Source organism: Melozone crissalis, unplaced genomic scaffold, assembly GCF_028551555.1.
Source record: "Melozone crissalis strain CALT ecotype California unplaced genomic scaffold, PUWL_Pcris_2 ptg000034l_1, whole genome shotgun sequence".
Taxonomy (NCBI): domain Eukaryota; kingdom Metazoa; phylum Chordata; class Aves; order Passeriformes; family Passerellidae; genus Melozone; species Melozone crissalis.
The window spans coordinates 6944321-6960408 of NW_026535812.1; the positions used below are offsets into that span (position 1 = coordinate 6944321).

The 16088-nt window shown below is 58.0% G+C and overlaps 3 protein-coding genes across 8 annotated transcripts; 2 read left to right on the forward strand and 1 right to left on the reverse strand.

Moving 5' to 3' along the window:
- Positions 1 to 287: 287 nt before the first annotated feature.
- Positions 288 to 5530, reverse strand: SCLY (selenocysteine lyase). 6 transcript variants are annotated; one of them, XM_054282834.1, is made up of 14 exons: positions 5478 to 5530; positions 4903 to 5005; positions 4720 to 4832; positions 4531 to 4631; positions 4238 to 4394; positions 3841 to 3968; positions 3579 to 3743; positions 3156 to 3262; positions 2786 to 2822; positions 2359 to 2442; positions 2105 to 2207; positions 1853 to 1928; positions 1021 to 1211; positions 437 to 523 (listed from the first exon to the last, which is right to left on the reverse strand). In XM_054282834.1, the coding sequence occupies exons 2-13, from the start codon at positions 4950 to 4952 to the stop codon at positions 1052 to 1054; spliced, it is 1281 nt and encodes a 426-aa protein (XP_054138809.1). In that variant the 5' UTR covers positions 4953 to 5005; positions 5478 to 5530; the 3' UTR covers positions 437 to 523; positions 1021 to 1051. The 6 variants fall into 6 exon arrangements, with proteins under 6 accessions (XP_054138805.1, XP_054138806.1, XP_054138807.1 ...); XM_054282830.1 differs by lacking the exon at positions 1021 to 1211 and having other exon boundaries at positions 288 to 523; positions 5478 to 5529; XM_054282831.1 differs by lacking the exons at positions 1021 to 1211; positions 5478 to 5530 and adding an exon at positions 5239 to 5327 and having other exon boundaries at positions 288 to 523.
- A 48-nt stretch (positions 5531 to 5578) lies between these two features.
- On the forward strand, positions 5579 to 8583 carry LOC128940971 (uncharacterized). Its single transcript, XM_054282837.1, has 2 exons — positions 5579 to 5682; positions 6288 to 8583. The coding sequence occupies exon 2, from the start codon at positions 6321 to 6323 to the stop codon at positions 7167 to 7169; it is 849 nt and encodes a 282-aa protein (XP_054138812.1). The 5' UTR covers positions 5579 to 5682; positions 6288 to 6320; the 3' UTR covers positions 7170 to 8583.
- Positions 8584 to 12709: 4126 nt separating this feature from the next.
- AIRE (autoimmune regulator) lies at positions 12710 to 15646 on the forward strand. The gene is made up of 12 exons (XM_054282998.1): positions 12710 to 12850; positions 12935 to 13109; positions 13211 to 13363; positions 13458 to 13529; positions 13633 to 13746; positions 13870 to 13994; positions 14174 to 14224; positions 14516 to 14631; positions 14701 to 14910; positions 14993 to 15089; positions 15334 to 15402; positions 15566 to 15646. The coding sequence occupies exons 1-12, from the start codon at positions 12710 to 12712 to the stop codon at positions 15644 to 15646; spliced, it is 1404 nt and encodes a 467-aa protein (XP_054138973.1).
- Positions 15647 to 16088: the final 442 nt, after the last annotated feature.

Below are 16088 nucleotides of genomic sequence, written 5' to 3' on the forward strand. Positions count from 1 at the left end.
GTCAGGGTGCTTGGCTCCAAAAACTTCAGGAAGACATCAGATTCACCAAGAGCCCCAGGGCTCGATGAGCCCCAATAGTATTCCTGGCCATTCTAATGTGTGGCTCTAAAGAGAAAGGCCAGCACCTGCGTCCATGGGCTCTGTGCCAACCAGGCCCTGCAGGCACCTCCCACTCCAGCTGCTTGTGCCTCTGTTCTGTCACATGAGCATTTTCTCAGGGAAAAGGCACCACTCAGGTGGCTCCAGCCAGTCCAGCTTCCCCCATAGAAAATACATTTTACTCGTGAAAAGAAGCAGCAATTACTTTTATTCCTATGAATACTTAGGGAGATGAAGTTCCCTGACATCAGCCAGCCCGGATGGCAACGCTCCTGATCCATGTGACACTTGTGTCCTCCAGTGCTGGTGATGCCAGAGACCCCCTGGGCCATGCAGGCGTCCCTCAGGTGCTGGCACAGTCACAGCTGCCCCGAGAACCGTTTCCTTGAGGAGCAGGTGGAGCTGGCAACAGGAGCTCTGCACCCTGTAGGAGGGACAGAAGAAAAGGGGGGCAGGTAAAACAAAGCAGTGCTGGGAAAGCTCTGCCCAGCCAGAAATCCCTTTGACAGCTTAGGGCAGAGCAGTTCCCAGCCCAGAATCCTGCTGTGCTTCTATCAACTCCTCATTTCACTCTGGGGCAGATGGTCTTTCTTCTTCTGGCTGCTCAGGCAGTGGGAAAGCTTCCCTTGTGGAAAGCAACCAGGTCATGAGGCTCCTCCTTCAAGGGCTTCCACGCCTGTGCCTCTGCAGGGACTTGAGCTCTGAGGCTTAGCTGTGCCAACACATACATGTGCAGGCACCCATCTGGCCAACCAGGGGTACTGGACAACAGGACTCTGCAAAAGTCTCCACTGTGCAGCAGGGCTGAGTCCTGGGCAAGCCCTGGAGCTCCCCCAGCCCCAAAGCAGCCAAGCCCCTTCTCAGAACCTCCCCCTGCCACCCCTGAGCCCAGGCTGGCACCCAGGGGCCCACCCCAAGAACCTGAGTGGTGTCTGTGAAGCAATTCAGGGCTCTATGGGGCCTGGTCCCGCTCCAGCTGCTCCACAGCCTGCACGAGGTCCTGCACAGCCCTGTCCACGTCTGCCCGGGTGGTGCCGCGCCCCACGCTCAGCCGCAGCGCGTTCTGCGCCACCTCGGGGGGAACCCCACAGCTCAGCAGCACTGGGGAGGGCCTGCAACACAGCCAGGGCCAGCAGGTTGGACTGGAGAGCTGAGGATGCCCCACACATCAGCAGGGAGCCTCACCGAGGCACAGAAGCAATCACATTTGCAGACACACTCCAGGTAGCTGTCCCTGCACAGCCCCCTGTTTGCTTTCCAGGGGCACCCAACCCCACCAGGCTTGTTGCCCTAAGGGGGATCTGGCTCTTCTAAGCAGAGCCTGTTCCAGGTCCCTGTGGGTTGGCAGCTCTGCCACATCCAGAGGGCATTGCTCTAGACCAAAAGCACCCACAGTCCCCATATCCCCTAAAGGAGCCATCTAGACACCCAAGCAGGGCTGGAGCAGATGAGCCAGGCACACAAAGACTCAAGGCAGGCTCTCTTCTGGTAGTGCCAGGAGTTTAAAAGCTGGATAACCAAAGCTGGGTGGGACAAACTCCTTCCAAGCAGCAATCCAGCATTCCAGCTGTGTCACCTGCAAAAATCCCCTTCACAGCCCTTCAGCTCCTCTGGAAGGAGGAGCTCTGTACCCTCTTTATTCCAGGTGGTGCTGCCCAAGCCACCCACTGTCCCTTTCCCTGTCCTGTTTCCATCCCTCCCAAGTCCTGTCCTCTGGGAAGACACCCAGGGGCTGGAAAAGCCGTGTGCTCACCGATCCCCCTTGTCAGAGTGGCAGGCAGCCCCGACGCTGGCGAGGAGCACCCTGCAGTGAGCCAGTACCCTCCGTCCTGCAGCACAACACAAGCACAGCTCTCCCAGTGCCAAGGTTCCCTCCAGGGCTACTCCTGCCTCAGCTCCCTGCCTGGGCCATGCCAAGTGCCCCCCAGCCTCAGCCACAGGTGTGTGAGGGGCAGGTGCTTGGCTCTGTGTAACAATCATGGGACAGCAGCAGGGTAAGAGCTACCTTGAAGGCCTGGGCCCAGGATGGAGAAATTACAGGTGTTACAGAGTCGCTTGGAGCCCTTAAAGTGACTGTTGAAGCGAATCCTCTGCTTCCCAAAGGAGGCCTGGAGAAATCAGAGGGCTGTGAACCTCTCTGGGTTTCCAAACAGCTCTGTGCTTATGAGGGGGTGGGCAGGGCCAGAGGGACATATCCACCCTGCTCCAGGCCCCACACCCTGCAGCCTGAGACTGTGGGGAGGGACCAGATGTGCTCACCTCCAGCGTGGCCTCCAGGTAATCCCGGATATCCCGCATATGAGCCTCATAGGCCTCCCAGTTCTTGTTCACTAACTCTGCAGCCTGAGAACACACAGACAGGCTCCACCAGTGACCCTTGGACACCTCCTGCTGTGCATGGTCCCTGGGATGTGAGCCCAGCCTGGAACAGCCTCTGCAGTGCCAGGTCCCCTGTGTCACCTCTCAGTGCCCTGTGCCCTGTGAGCTGGGTGACTGTCAGGGCTGCAAACCCTCAGCAAGCGTGCCAAAGCCACCTCCTTCAACTGACACCAGAAAGCCCCACCACCTTTCCCAGCTCACTCTCCCTCCCACATATTCCGAGTTTGTCCCTTCTGATGACCAGGAAACACAAGTGGCTGTCTCTGTGCTGGCTCTGCACCACTCACCCTTGACCATCCCAACTGACCTGGCCAAGGCCGGCAATCATCGGGGTGTTCTCAGTGCTGGAAAGGAAAAGAGACCAGTGAGTTATTTCTCCTGAACAGAAACTCAACCCTGAGACACAGACCCCCTCATGGGACCCCTCATTAATGGAAAGGGCTCCTGGGCACCTCTCTGAGGTGGTTCAGAAGGAGACAGTTCCACCCTGTTACACCCTTGGCAAAGCCTGAGCTCCAGGGAGTTTCCATGCAAAGATCAGTTTCCCTGCTGTGCTGGGTTGCTCGCCTCAGGGCTGGCAGATGACACAGCTGCCAGCTCAGCTCAGACAAGGCAGCCCATGTGGCCTGGCCACCAGCCAGGGGCCCAGCTCTCCAGGTAACCACGTGACCCCTTACCCTGGCCGGAAACTCCTCTCCTGTCCCCCTCCAAAGAGCATGGGGTGCAGTGGGGTGGCAGTGCCGGGGCTGCGGATGTACAGCGCTCCGATCCGTGGGCCATGGAACTGTGGGGACAGCCACGGTCACCCTGGGGACGCTGACAGTGCTTCCTGCCATCCTGCCCAAATCTGAGCACCCTCCAGTGCTGGCCCCTGCCCAGTGCACAGGCACAAGGCGTTACAGAGCTGCTCCCCATGCTCAGCCTCCTGCACGCCAGCTCAGACAGGTTCCACAGGAGTGAAGTCTGTCTGCAGAGCACCACCCAGCAGGAGAACTTTGGTGAGGTACCAAGCTGCGTGGGGCACCCAAAGTCCCCCTGGCAGCCCAGCAGAGATGTCACACAGGGTGATCAGCAGCTGGGCCACAGGAGCAGGGCCACACCTTGTGTCCCACGATGGTCAGGTAGTCCACGCCCAGCTCCTGCACGTCCACGCGCCCCTTGCCAATCATCTGAGCTGCATCCGTGTGCACCAGGATCCGGGGCAGCCCCTGCGCCGCTCGGCACCGGTTGAGGGCACAGACCCGCTGGCTCAGCTCTGCAACGGGCTGGTGGCAGGGACGAGGGGCTGCAGCCCTTCTGCTCCCTTCTGTCACCTCCTCTTTGTGAGGTATCTCTGCCCCATCCCCTCTCTGGCACACTCACCATGATCACCCCGGTCTCGTTATTGGCCAGCATGAGGGACACCAGGCAGGTGTTTGGCTGGATGGCGGCCAGGATGTCGTCCACCTCTGCCTGCCCGCTCCGTGGGGACACAGGCACAAAGGTGGCTTCTGCAGGCCAGGAAACAAGCCCTGAGGCTGGCTGGGTAGGCTGTGAGTGGCCCACTGAGCAGGGCAGGAGTGTGTGGGCAGCGTAGGCACAGAGCAAGGAGGTGACACATCCAGCCCGGGGCAACATGAGCAACCACAGGGGGAAATGGTGCCCTTCTCCAGGGGGAGAAAGTGGAACATCACAGAGCATGCAGGATCTTGCCCTCCTCTGAGAACACCAGCAGAGACAAGTCCCCCGTTCAAACCTCATCTGTGCCAGTGCCACTTACCTGCCAGGCCCTCCTTCCCCAGCTGCTCCAGCGGCAGGCGGATGGAGTCATGTTCCACGCTCGATGTCACAATGTGTGGTATGCCCTGGCTGTTCCCTGTCCCACGCTGGCTGTCATGGAAGTGCCTGCAGGCAGTGTGGATCACCATGTTGTTTGCCTGAAGGAGGGAAGGAGAGGGAAAATGGAAGCTCAGAAGGAGCACAGTGCCCTTCATCCCTACTCTCCTCATCGCTGCTTGCTGGAGAGGAGGTGGTGGGCAGGCATTCCCAGGAAGGGGGTTCCCCTGCTCCCACCTCTGTGCCCCCTGAGGTGAAGATGATGTCCTCGGGGCGGCCTCCCAGCATGTTGGCCAGGCTCTGCCGTGCACTGCCGATGAGCTCCTTGGCCTTGCTGCCTGCAGGACCAGACCTAGCAGCTCCCGTGGGCTCCTGTCACCACAGGGGCCAGCCCGAGGAGGGAACATGGCCCATCCTGGTCCCTACCTGCAGGGTGGGAGCTGCTGGGGTTGCCCCAGGCCTGGCACATGGCATCCCATACAGCCTGGGACACCTCGGAGGCCAGGGGGGTGGTGGCATTGTAGTCCAGGTAGATCCTCCTGTAGGGGCAGGGGCAGATTAGCGGTGCTGGGGGGCACAGGGTGAGCATGGGGCAGGGCAGGGCCTCACCCCTCCAATGAGTCACACTGCGCCTCCGCCGGCTCTGTCCCTGCGCCCATCACCGCTGTCACTGTGTCAATGTCAGTGTCACCGTCTGGCTGCCGTCACCAACCTGGCATCGGGGGTTACAGACATGGGGGACCAGGCACCTGTCCTGCCTGGGGCACCACAACCACCCATCATCCTCCCTCCTGCCTGCCCCATAGCCAAGGCAGCCACCAATCAGCTCCCTCCTGCCTGCCCCACAGCCAAGGCACCCACCAATCAGCTCCCTCCTGCCTGCCCCACAGCCAAGGCACCCACCAATCAGCTCCCTCCTGCCTGCCCCACAGCCAAGGCACCCACCAATCAGCTCACTGGCAGGGGCCCCCTCAGGGCACTGCCCAATCAGTTGCCCCGCAGGAAGGGCTCCGTCACGGCGCTCCCCCGGCCGCGCCGCCCAATCCGCTGCCGCCCGCCCGCCCGCCCGCCCGCCCATTGGCGGGGCCCCGCGAGCGCACGCGGCTCCCGTTGCCCGCGGCGGGCGGTGCGCGAGCCCCCCGTCCCCCTTTCTACCCCCCCGCACCGCGGCGGGTGTCACTCACACGCTGCTCACGCGCGGCCCGAGACGAAATGGGCGTGGCCCGCGAGCAGTGCGCATCCGGAGAGCGGGGGTGGGCGGTACTTCCGGGACGGACGCAAGGCCAGGGAGCGGCGGCGTTTCCCCTCGTCAAGATGGCGGCGGCACCGTCGGTGCGGTTCCCGCGCCGCGCCCCGCGCAGGCTCCGCGCCGCGCTCCGCGCGATGCCGGTGAGTGCCGGGCGGGGGGCGCCGGGGCGAGAGGCGACGACCTGCGCGCGGGGCTGGGGCGGGCGGCGCCCAGGGCCCGCCGCGCCGTGACTCAGCGCCGCACGGCGGAGGCGGCCCCGCGTGCCGCGGCCGGTGCGGGGCCGAGCTGCGGGAGCTGCCCGGGGATGCGTCCGTGCGTCGCGGCTGCGCGCCCCGGAGGGGTTGCGGCGGTGCGGGCCGCGCTCAGGGCCGGGGGGGGAGCGGGCGGTTCGGGCGCTGTGGCGGGGTCAGGCGGGCGGAGCCGGGGCAGGGCACGGCCGGGCTGGCGCTGCGGCCCCGGCCTGCCTGCCTCGCTGTAATTGCCAAGGCGAAGTGCAAAACTCAATTAAAGCCGAATTCCCGCACGCAGACGCGCCGTATTAGGCTCTGGGAGCCGCTCCGAGGAGCGATAGGCTCGCGGAACAGGGGCTGGGATGGGCCGGGCTAACGCAGCCGTCCAACAGCGGCGGAGCGCCGCAAAGCCCCGCGTCCCATTGGCCTCAGCGCGGCTTACATCGGCTTGTTTCTGCTGCGTGGAAAAAACTGCCTCGTTTGACACATTCCTCTCTTTTCCTCCCGTCTTTCAGATTATGTCGTAACCACAGAACTACCGTGCAGTGATGGAATCACTGGACACCGAGGTGAGGGCACGGAAGACCCTGGGGACTGTGGAGTACGTGGAGTCGTCGGGCTTCGCGCAGGGGGTGCTGCCCACCAAGAAGGATGTGGTGCAGAACATGCTGTACCTGCTGCAGCCCAAGAGGGCCGGCCAGGCCCAGCGCTCCAAGGAGGACGCGGCCCAGCTGCTCGCAGAGCACCTGCAGGAGCACTGGCTGGTCTGCAACCTGCACACCATCGCCACGCAGAACATAAAGAAACTCATCCTCAAAATGTACGAGGAGTTCACCCGACTGTACCAGACCAGGAAGCAGAGACAGAACCAGGCTTTTTCCGAGCGAGCCGACAGATTCAACGAGAGTTCAGAGAAGCTCTTTGATGTGTTTTGTACAGACACACAGTTGAGGGATAAACTGGAGGAGTACAGTGGGATAAAAATGACCAGCATCGAGTGGAAGTTTCTGGAAGATCAGAGGAACGAGAGAAAAATGTACTACGAAGATTTCACAGAGAAGCAGGAGCTGAAGATGATGGAGAGAAGGCAGAAGATACAGTGTCTGGAGCACTTCAGGAAGCTCGCCAGGGAAGAGAAGGAGAGCAACAAGGCAAAGGAGATGAAGTACAAGGGCGAGGAGCAGTCGGATGAGGGCACAAGCGTGGACGAGCTGTACCCTGTGGAGGAGGAGAACGGCGGTGCCCCGGCCTTCTCGCTGCGGGGCCGGCGGAAGCGCCGCAGCACCGCCACTGCCGCCGGCACTGACCTGCCCCTGGAGGGCGAGCACATACGGATGAGCATCCGCAGGGTCAGGCCTGGCTTCTACGAGACTGTGGAAAAGGTGAAAAACTGCTAGCGCCCGCCGCTGAGAGCGGGCAGAGCTGCTGGAGTACAAGGTGGCAATGCACACGTTAGGCAAGTTTGAAATCCCACCATTCATTGGAAGTGATTGTTGTAGATCCTCAAGCCAGAGCTCAGGAACATGCTGCCTCCAGGGAAGAGGGCTGGGATGGTGACAATGATAGCAAGGACTAAACCATATGGATTTGGAAGGATGAGCTGTCAGCAGCCAGCGATGCCAAGGCTCAGATGTAGAGGATGATCCAAGGTTACGTAGCACGTAAGCCTCTTCTTCCAAGGTCTTGTCTGCATCCGTGGGGTTTGGAAGTCTCAACATTTCTGAGCCAGTGGTGGCCTAACAGCGTGAATCAGGACACGGATTTACTGCAGGGTGGTAACTTGGACTTGTTGCTGACAGAAAATCCCTGTGCTGAAGAGCCCTGGCTGCAGTGGGGGTGAAAGATGCTTGGCCTCTTCCTGCGGGAGCTGGCGTTTCTGCCAGGAAGGAAGTGGGTTTGCAGCGTGTGTCACCAGCCCCGGAGAGGCATGCTGTGCTTTTGGAAAGGGACTGGTCTCCTGCTTGAGGAGCAGGCAGAGAGCAGAAGACAGTGGAGTGCTTTGGCTGTTAAAGCATTGGTGATTCTGAATGTTTTATTCTAGATTCTATTTTACCAACGTTTCCTTGATCAGGATAAACCTTCCCGTAACTGGATGAGTTTTATCATGAAGTCCCTAATCTAGGATCTGGGGTGTGAATCCTAAATGAAGTGGTAATGTTTTATCTTTGGGGGGAGGGGGTTAACATAGGAGAAAATGCAAATTGCATTATTTAGTTTTAAGATGAGAGTAATTTTATAAACTGTTATACTGCCTTTATAGGACATAGGGAAGAATAAGCCTTCCCAGGTGTAGCTGTGGTGTTCACAGCAGCAGGCACCGACATCTGGGCTTGCTCTTCCACCCCCGAGGTGGTGTCTGTAGACCAGCAGGGGGGAGATGGTAGTTTTCCACCCGGAGGTTGTTTGAACAAAGCGTGACCCTCTTGCCCACGTACATCCTGAGCACCGACTATCTGTGACATTTTAGTTAAGAGTTGCTTTACTGGTTTTTAAAGGTGAGAGACTTGAACTTCCAGTGAAACCCAGTGCTGGAGATCTCTCTGGTGAGATGCCCAAACCTTGCCAGACCACACTGAAAATGGAAAACCCCCAAGTCTCTATGTGTCCACAAAAGATCTGTGGTAGAAAGAGCGCAAACTTGCCTGGTTTTAAAATTTACCTTCCAGTGTGAATGTTGGTTTCCCCACTCCAGTATCTCAGCTTTTCCCCGTTTCTTTCCTCTCCGTCCTGCACATCATTTACTGACGTTAACTCGTGCTCTTTCATTCTTTGGCTTTTGCTCCCTTTAACAATAAATGCATGTACGAATAATTTTGACAGTTCATTTACTTTTGATGAATCAGTCCTCGGACTGCTTTGAAGTCCTGTGCCAAAGGAGGAATGAAACACGGAGCAGCTGCTGGTCCCCTGGGACACGGCACCCCGGCTGGGCTGCCCAGGCAAGCTCCAGCCTCGGCCACCTGGCACGGATGTGTCTGGCTGTGAGCTGTGTGTCCCTTCTCAGGGACCGTGCTCCTTACAAGGGTCCTTGCTCTGTGTCTCTGACAAGCTCTCCATGGTAACTTGCTCCAAAGTATTTAGTGCCCGCCGCGTGCTCTGCACCACTCGTAGTTTCACAGGTTTGGTAGCAGCCTCCCTCCATCTCCTCTCTCTGACATGCTTCACTGACCTCCCCATGCAAATTATGTCACGTTTAAACTATTTGCCTTCCAGCCCAGAGGTGCTGGATTGAGCCTCTCACTGGGTCTCTACACCAGCAGCTCTGTTTCAGCAGGGAATATAGCCAAGCTCGGACCTCGCCAAAGTAGGAGTTTTTTAATAACTGCTGTAAGTCCCCTTTTTATTACAGATATAGCTGACAGTATAAATGCTTGTGTGTGAAGCAAATCCATTTGGGTTGGCTCGGATGGAACACAGCTGTATAGTGCTTTATGATTTTCAGGGATTCAGGGAAATTAAGGTTGTCAAATTTGACTTCCTGTCTACCACAGGGAATTACATTTCATTCAGAAGCCCCACACTCAGCCTGCTGGTCTCAGTTGAACCGATGTGTCTGACAGAAAGTCAAGCCGCAGGTGTCAGCATTCTGCTGTCTTCCTTGTTGTCTATTTAGTGATTAATCACCTTCAGTGTTTCAAAATAAGACAAAAAAAATCTGACCAACTTCTAGGCTGCGATTCTTTTCACGACATCCTGTACAGGCTGAGCAGAGTTTATCACATTAAAATCATATTTGGGTTTTTTTTAAACTGGGTTTGACTGTGGATAGAGCCAAAGCCTGGCTCTGTTTCTGCTGCAACAGGGGGAAAATTTCTAAATCATGTATTCTGGTATCCTGATTACTCTTCTTTGGGACCATGGTGCCTTTTTAATCAGGACAGTAAATCTTGTCCCAGGATTCTGTACTTTTGTACGTTAACAGTTGTTGACTTTCCTTTTTGGTGTGTCCCAAATAAATTAATATAACAGAACTCTGGGCTTTTGTTTCTTCTTTCTAAAGGAGGAGGAAAGAGGAAACTGAAGCGAAAGTAAATCTTCTCTGCTTCAGCTCTCCTTCCCAGGCCCTTGCAGGAGCAGCTGGGATGCATGCAGGAGGAGCTGCTCCTGTGCAGACCGTGTGGGGCGGTGGTAGGGAAGCTGCAAGAAATGGGAATCTGGCACAGGGGCCCACTTGGAGCCCTTTTTTTCAAAGATGCTGGAATCTGGAGCATCTGAAGGTAAGGGGAGAGGAATAAAATGTCTGCACATGGTTGCAGTGTTTCATGAGGACTCTGTGTGCCTCAGGCGTGGTGGGATTGGAATCAGAGACAAAGGTGGGGCCTCCCTGCCTTCCTGGTGTGATCCCATGCATCAGTGTTCCACTGCTGCCTGTTCTCTCCTGACTGTGGTTCAGGGATGTTGTTTGAGATGAGTGAGGGGCAGTTGTGTCCAAGAGAGACACACAGAGATGATTTGCACCACGGGACTTCAGCAAGGAAGGGAAATTGGAAAGGAGGAAGTGCTGGAAGGGGCGTGTTTGCATCAATGGCTTTTGCAGGAGGGAATCAAAGTGCATCCCAGGGGCTACAAATACTTGTGCTGGACGATGAGTCACTGATTTTACTGGGTATTTGGGGAGAAACATTGTAATCCTTCACCCCTTGAGTCCTTCGGGTTTCTACAAGGGGGAGCAACAGAAAGGAGGGGGCATCCTAAAAGCCCTGCACCCCAGCCTGGGGCCCTGACAGCCAGGCAGGGCACATGCCTCCTCTAGGCAAAAAATGCCTCTTTGCAGCCTTTACAAGTTCCTTAGAGCTGCCCAGGCCAGCCAGAGTGAGGTTATACAGAAACACCCTCCTGATTTCCCAGCATGGATGTGCCTCTCATGGCCACTGCTCTGCATCCCCTCCCTCTCGGAAAGGGGAAGGAACACAAAAAAAACAACCCAAAATGCAAATCATGGCACTACTGAGTGGGCTGGATGTGGAAAACAACGTCTGTGACTCAGCACAGAAAGAGTCACAAAGCTGGAATTTAAAACAAGGCCAAGCTGAATTCTGTGGGCATATGGCTCATGGAGTGTTGGGCAGTGCCTCCCCAGGAGGGAGCTGGGTGTGCAGGGGGACGTGCCAGACAGTTTAACACAGGGTGACAGTGATAAATTGTGGCACTGCAGGTGGGATACTGGGAAAAAGTGATCCTGGGAAGAATGGAGCAGACCTGTGAGGCTGTGTCACAGCTGTGCTTGTGCTCAGCACCAGTGGCCAGGCTTGGGCACAGCTCCAGGAGGGGGAGATGAACCTCCTGTGTCCCCTGACATCCAAATTTGTTCCCCTGGGGGGATGCATGGCACACTGGTGGTGAAGCCATCCCCACTGTAGCAGAGCTGGGCACAGAAATCCTGGTGTGGGGCACAGGAACCCAGCATGACACCCACCCTACCCCCAGCCTATGGTTCTCACTGCTTCCACAGGAAAAATCCCCCCAAATGCTGAAAGGAGCTGCAGGGCGAGCCTTTCCAAGGGCAACCACATTAATTTATTAACTAGACAAGTGCAAGGGTATTTCCTGCTCTCACCAAGGGTGTTGTCTTGTTATTCTTCCTGAGTTTCTTGACAGCAGATGCTTCCTCCTGGCACAGCTTTGGAGCCAGCAGATACTGCTCTATTCTTTTAAGACATAGCAATGAAAGTTCCTGAATCCCCTTGTGCTGCCCAGCAGTGTCCCCTCTTGCACGGTGCTCTGGTCCTGCTCAGGTCTGGGTTTGCTCCAGGGCCTGGGGACAGCTGTGCACAGCCACAGCCCCCCTGGCACAGCCTGCTGGGCAGCCCACACACACCTCCAGAGGGAGGGGCGCTAGAAATTGATCCTGGGGAAATCCAAACGTCTGGGAGTTTGGGTAGGAGCCATTGAGCTTTCACTTTTCCAGCTACCTAGTACAGAGCAGCCAGGCCCCCAGATTTTGCTATGCCAGATGCTTTCAAGGAGCCAGCTTCTCCCTGGCTCCAAGCTTTTTGCAGTTCCATATCCTCAGTTTTGGGAAGTGGGTATTGACAGAGCTGTGGGCTGCACCTGCCCAGGTATTCCCTGGGTGTACTCATGGCACTGCCATGGCTCTGGCAAGACATTTGCTTGTTCAGCATCCTCAGTTGTACCCCAACACACACTTTGTGGAGTTTCTTTGTAGGTCAGCACTTCCTGCTGCTGCACAGAAGCTGCTTGCAGGAGACCAATTTGCTGAATTGGTCCAGTCTACAGCAGCATTTTACATCTTTTTGCAGGCAAACATACCCCTAAATCACTCACATTTTGACTCCTCTGTCTGTGGAATGCATTCATTATGTGAGCACCCAGACAGTTCCTCCTGCAGTATTTCTATCTTGAGACATACCACATTGTCTATGAGAGATGCTGGGAAGGGAAGTGGGCAGTGTGGGGGCAGGACACACTCTAAGACACCCTGACTCTCTTGTTGCCGTCACACCCCCAGCTGCTGGGCTCTTACTTCCCACATGCTCCTACAGCCGAGTTTCTGGATGAGAGAAGCAGCTACTGCGGAAAGTCCAGAAATTTTGGGAGACGCCTGGGTGACTGCAGATATGAGAGAGGTGGGGTTCCCTCGCCAAGACCTCACTGACCCCTCTCCCTGCTCCCCCCGGGGCGTTCCCCGCGGGTTTGGGACCCCACGCCGGCTGCTGCCGCCCGGAGTTGGGGAGGTGCCGGACCTCGAGCCCGGGGCTGGGCCGTGGGGACAAGCTGAACCCTGTATTTCCTTTTCATGTCCCCGGAGCTGGGGACAAGCCCAGCGCCGCCGCCCGCCGGGGGGACAGGCTCAGGTTACGGCCTCGTACAGAAATGAGTGGGGCCGCGGGACTTCGGCGAGGTTTCTGGTGCCGGACCGGGGTGTATTAAAGGGGAGTGAGTGCATGGGCGGCTGAGGGCTCCGGCAGTCCCCGGCATGGCGGGCCCGGGCAGCGACGGGGACCTGCGGCGCCTGCTGAAGCTGCACCGCACCGAGATCGCCATGGCCGTGGACGACGTCTTCCCACTGCTGCATGGCCTGGCTGACCACGATGTCGTCCCTGACCACATCTTCAAGGTGAGGCTGCGGGGCCGGCCGGGCCGGTCACGCTGTGGGGGCGGCAGGGTCGGAGGGCAGCCCTGGCCGTGCTGTGCCCGGCAGGAGACGCTGAGCCGGGCGGAGCGGGAGGGCTCCCACCGCGCTTTCCACGCGCTGCTCACCTGGCTGCTGGGCCGCGACACCGCCGCCCTCCGGGACTTCTGGGCCGTCCTCTTCAAGGATTACAACCTGGAGCGCTACTCCCGGCTCCGGCCTCTCCGCGGCGCCTTCCCCAGAGGTAGTGGGGGTCAGCTGGGACGGGCACCCCCGGGGCCTGACAGCGGGCAGGGGTGACAGCCGGGGTGCTGGTGCCTCTCCCAGTCCCTGTTATTCTCGCAGAGGTGGAGCTGGGGCGGCAGCGCCGTGGAAGGCGACTGTCCCCGAGCCCCACAGCACCGGCCCCACACAGACCCCAAGGCAAGAGGAAAGCCCCTGAGGAGCGGGACAAGGCCCGAGCGGCACAGCCCGCTCCACGGCACAGTGCCAGTCCTGGTATGGTGACCCAGAGCAGGATGGAGATGGGGCAGGGTGCTGCCCCCGAGGTATTGTGGTGTGTCCCCTGACGCCCATCCTCGCAATGCTGCAGGGCCCCTGGTGAAGGCAAAGACTGTGAAGAAGCCGGAGGGCACAGATACACCCCGCACCTCTCGTGCCAGTGGTGAGTGCCGAAAGCCCCGGGGCAGCTTCTGCCTGTGTGCCCTGTCTGCCCACAGCCCTGGGCAGGGGACTACCCACCCCACTGAACCATCTCCTGCCCGCAGCTCTCCAGGCAGTGGCTGCCTCAGTGCAGAGAGCGGTGGCTGTGGCAGGTGGTGAGGTGCCCGTCAGCCGTGGGGCCATCGAGGGCATCCTCATTAAACATGTGCTGGACCCAAGTAAGTACAGCCCAGCTCAGCCCAGCCACCTCCTGCCCAGTTTAGTCCCCAAATTCAGGAGCCACCCTCAGGCAGGACAAGGTGGGAAAGGGGAGCTGGAGCTGCCTCTGACCTCTCTTGCAGACAGCTCCAAGATGGGCAGCAGAGCTGGTGACAAGCCATATACCCCAACTGCCTGCGAGGAGCCAGAGGCCAGGAGCAGAAGCCACAGCCTGAAGCCTCCCACCCAGCCCAAGGCATGCCAAAGTGTACAGACACCCCCCTCATGTTTTCACCCCATCTTGTGCAGCTGCCAAGGCTGTGGCAGGGGCTTTCTCCTGCATGGCGTCATAGCCATGGCCCGGGGGTGTCCCCCAGTGCAAGCGGTGCCTCTCAAAACCCCTTCTTGTCTCGCCAACAGAACAGGGAACCCCAATTGCACCCCCAGGGCCAGCTGCAAGCAGCCACTGTCTACAGCCAGGACCCTGCACCCCACCAGGTGAGCCCTCGATGTGACACCTGGTGCAGCCCCAGGAGGAACTGTTGGGGTTCCCCTGGCATGTTCATTTGCCTTGGCCATGAAAAGAAAACACAGGGTTCAGCTCCTGGGGGTTCACCACATTACAACCCCCAAGAAACAGGCAATTTTACCACCCTGAAAGGATTGCTATGTTTGGCGCAGGGTGGGTGATGCAGGGGGAGAGGGCAAGGGCGATGAAATACCTGGCCACAGCCATGGCTTCAGCCCGTGAGGGTGGCAGTGACCCCCTGCCCACTCCCCCGGGGACAGGAGAATGAGGATGAGTGTGCAGCATGCGGTGATGGTGGTGAGCTCATCTGCTGTGACGGCTGCCCCAGGGCCTTTCACCTTGCCTGCCTGGTGCCCCCGCTGCCCCACGTCCCCAGGTGAGTCCCAGGCACGCAGGGATGCCAGTGCCCCCTGCCGTCCCTCACTGCTCTGCTCGCACTGCGCAGCGGGACATGGCGTTGTGGCTCCTGCGTGGAGAACGTGACTGAACCAGGCCAGCTGCTGGAGGCAGACCTGCCTGTGGAGAGACCCCCGGAGACCCTGGGGGAGGCGGCACGGGACACCCATCAGGGTGGAGCGGAGGGGAGCATCTGCAGCCGCTGCTGCACCCGGATCCCCACTCCTCACCACTGTCCTGCTCCCAGTGGGGACCCCAGGTGAGTTCCCCATCATGCCCCACGTGCCAGTTCCTCCCTGGAGGGTTCTGCCCTGACAGTCTGTGTCACCTCTGATGTCTAGGGGACTACAGCTGTGCATGTCCTGCACGGGCACCCTGGACACAGGCAGTCTGGGCACCACTGCAGCAGCTGGAGACCAACTGCTTCCAGCAGCCAAGGTCAGCACCAGGAGCGGGGTGGGAGAGGACAAGTGGAGCTTAAAGGAAGAAGGAAGGTGGAGGTGGGACAGGCAGGCTGAGGGACGGGCTGACACAACATGAAGGCAATTTAGTGAAGCTGCACAGGGGGAGCAAGAGCTGGGCCCACATCAGCTGAGGGACTGAACATGGATAGCAACCCTCACCAAAAGGTGAACAGGCTGAGGGCAGCAAAGGAGTTGACAGGATATCTCTCCATGCACAGGCAGAGGATGCAGCCCTGGGCAGTGACCCTGTGCTGAGCCGGGAGGAGCTTGACGCGCTGCTAGGTGAGGTAAGACTGTGTGACACCAAAAGGCAGATTCCTTGCAAAGGGGACCATGTCTCTGGTGTGGCCCACAGGGGGACATGGGCGTATGGCTCAGGCAGCATGTGCCTGGACAGGGGAAAGGATGTGGGATGGAAAGAGAAAATGAACACCTGGGGCTATCCCACAGACCACGTGGGATGGGATCTTGCAGTGGGCATTCCAGACAATGGCACGGCCGCTGGCAGACACACAGGGGCTCCATGCCTAGTGCACACACCAAGCAGCAGAATCCACATCGCAAGCAATGAGAAAGCAACATCGGAGACACACGTAAAACAAGATGAATGCAGGCATAATGATAGAAAAAAGAAGTCACAAAATAGCAAACAGACCGTCAACAGGACAACCCACAATGGCACAAACAGAGCAAAAGAGCAGGCCACACACAGTGACACTCAGCAGAGAAGAAGTGCACTGAAAACGTACATAAACAATATGCCAGCGAAAATAAAATTCAATAAATTTAAAAGAATATATTTACCATAAAGCTCAAAAAAAACTTCTTCTACATAAAAACAGAAAAACAAGAAAAAGACACAAAAAAAAAACAAATACAAAAGAAAAGAGGTGTGGAGACAAATAAATGAAATCTTATCAAAGATAAGCACAAGACAGCATGCCACTGCTCGCCCCCGAGGGCGCAAGCCGCA

Coding starts and splice junctions, on each gene's coding strand:
- SCLY (XM_054282830.1), bottom strand. CDS start 4,952: ATGGGCGCAGGGACAGAGCCGGCGGAGGCGCAGTGTGACTCATTGGAG. Junction 4,632..4,719: donor CAGCAGCTCCCACCCTGCAG/GTAGGGACCAGG, acceptor CTGGTCCTGCAG/GCAGCAAGGCCAAGGAGCTC. Junction 4,395..4,530: donor TCACCTCAGGGGGCACAGAG/GTGGGAGCAGGG, acceptor TCCCTCCTTCAG/GCAAACAACATGGTGATCCA.
- LOC128940971 (XM_054282837.1), top strand. CDS start 6,321: ATGGAATCACTGGACACCGAGGTGAGGGCACGGAAGACCCTGGGGACT.
- AIRE (XM_054282998.1), top strand. CDS start 12,710: ATGGCGGGCCCGGGCAGCGACGGGGACCTGCGGCGCCTGCTGAAGCTG. Junction 13,747..13,869: donor TAAACATGTGCTGGACCCAA/GTAAGTACAGCC, acceptor CCTCTCTTGCAG/ACAGCTCCAAGATGGGCAGC. Junction 14,225..14,515: donor AGGACCCTGCACCCCACCAG/GTGAGCCCTCGA, acceptor CCCCGGGGACAG/GAGAATGAGGATGAGTGTGC.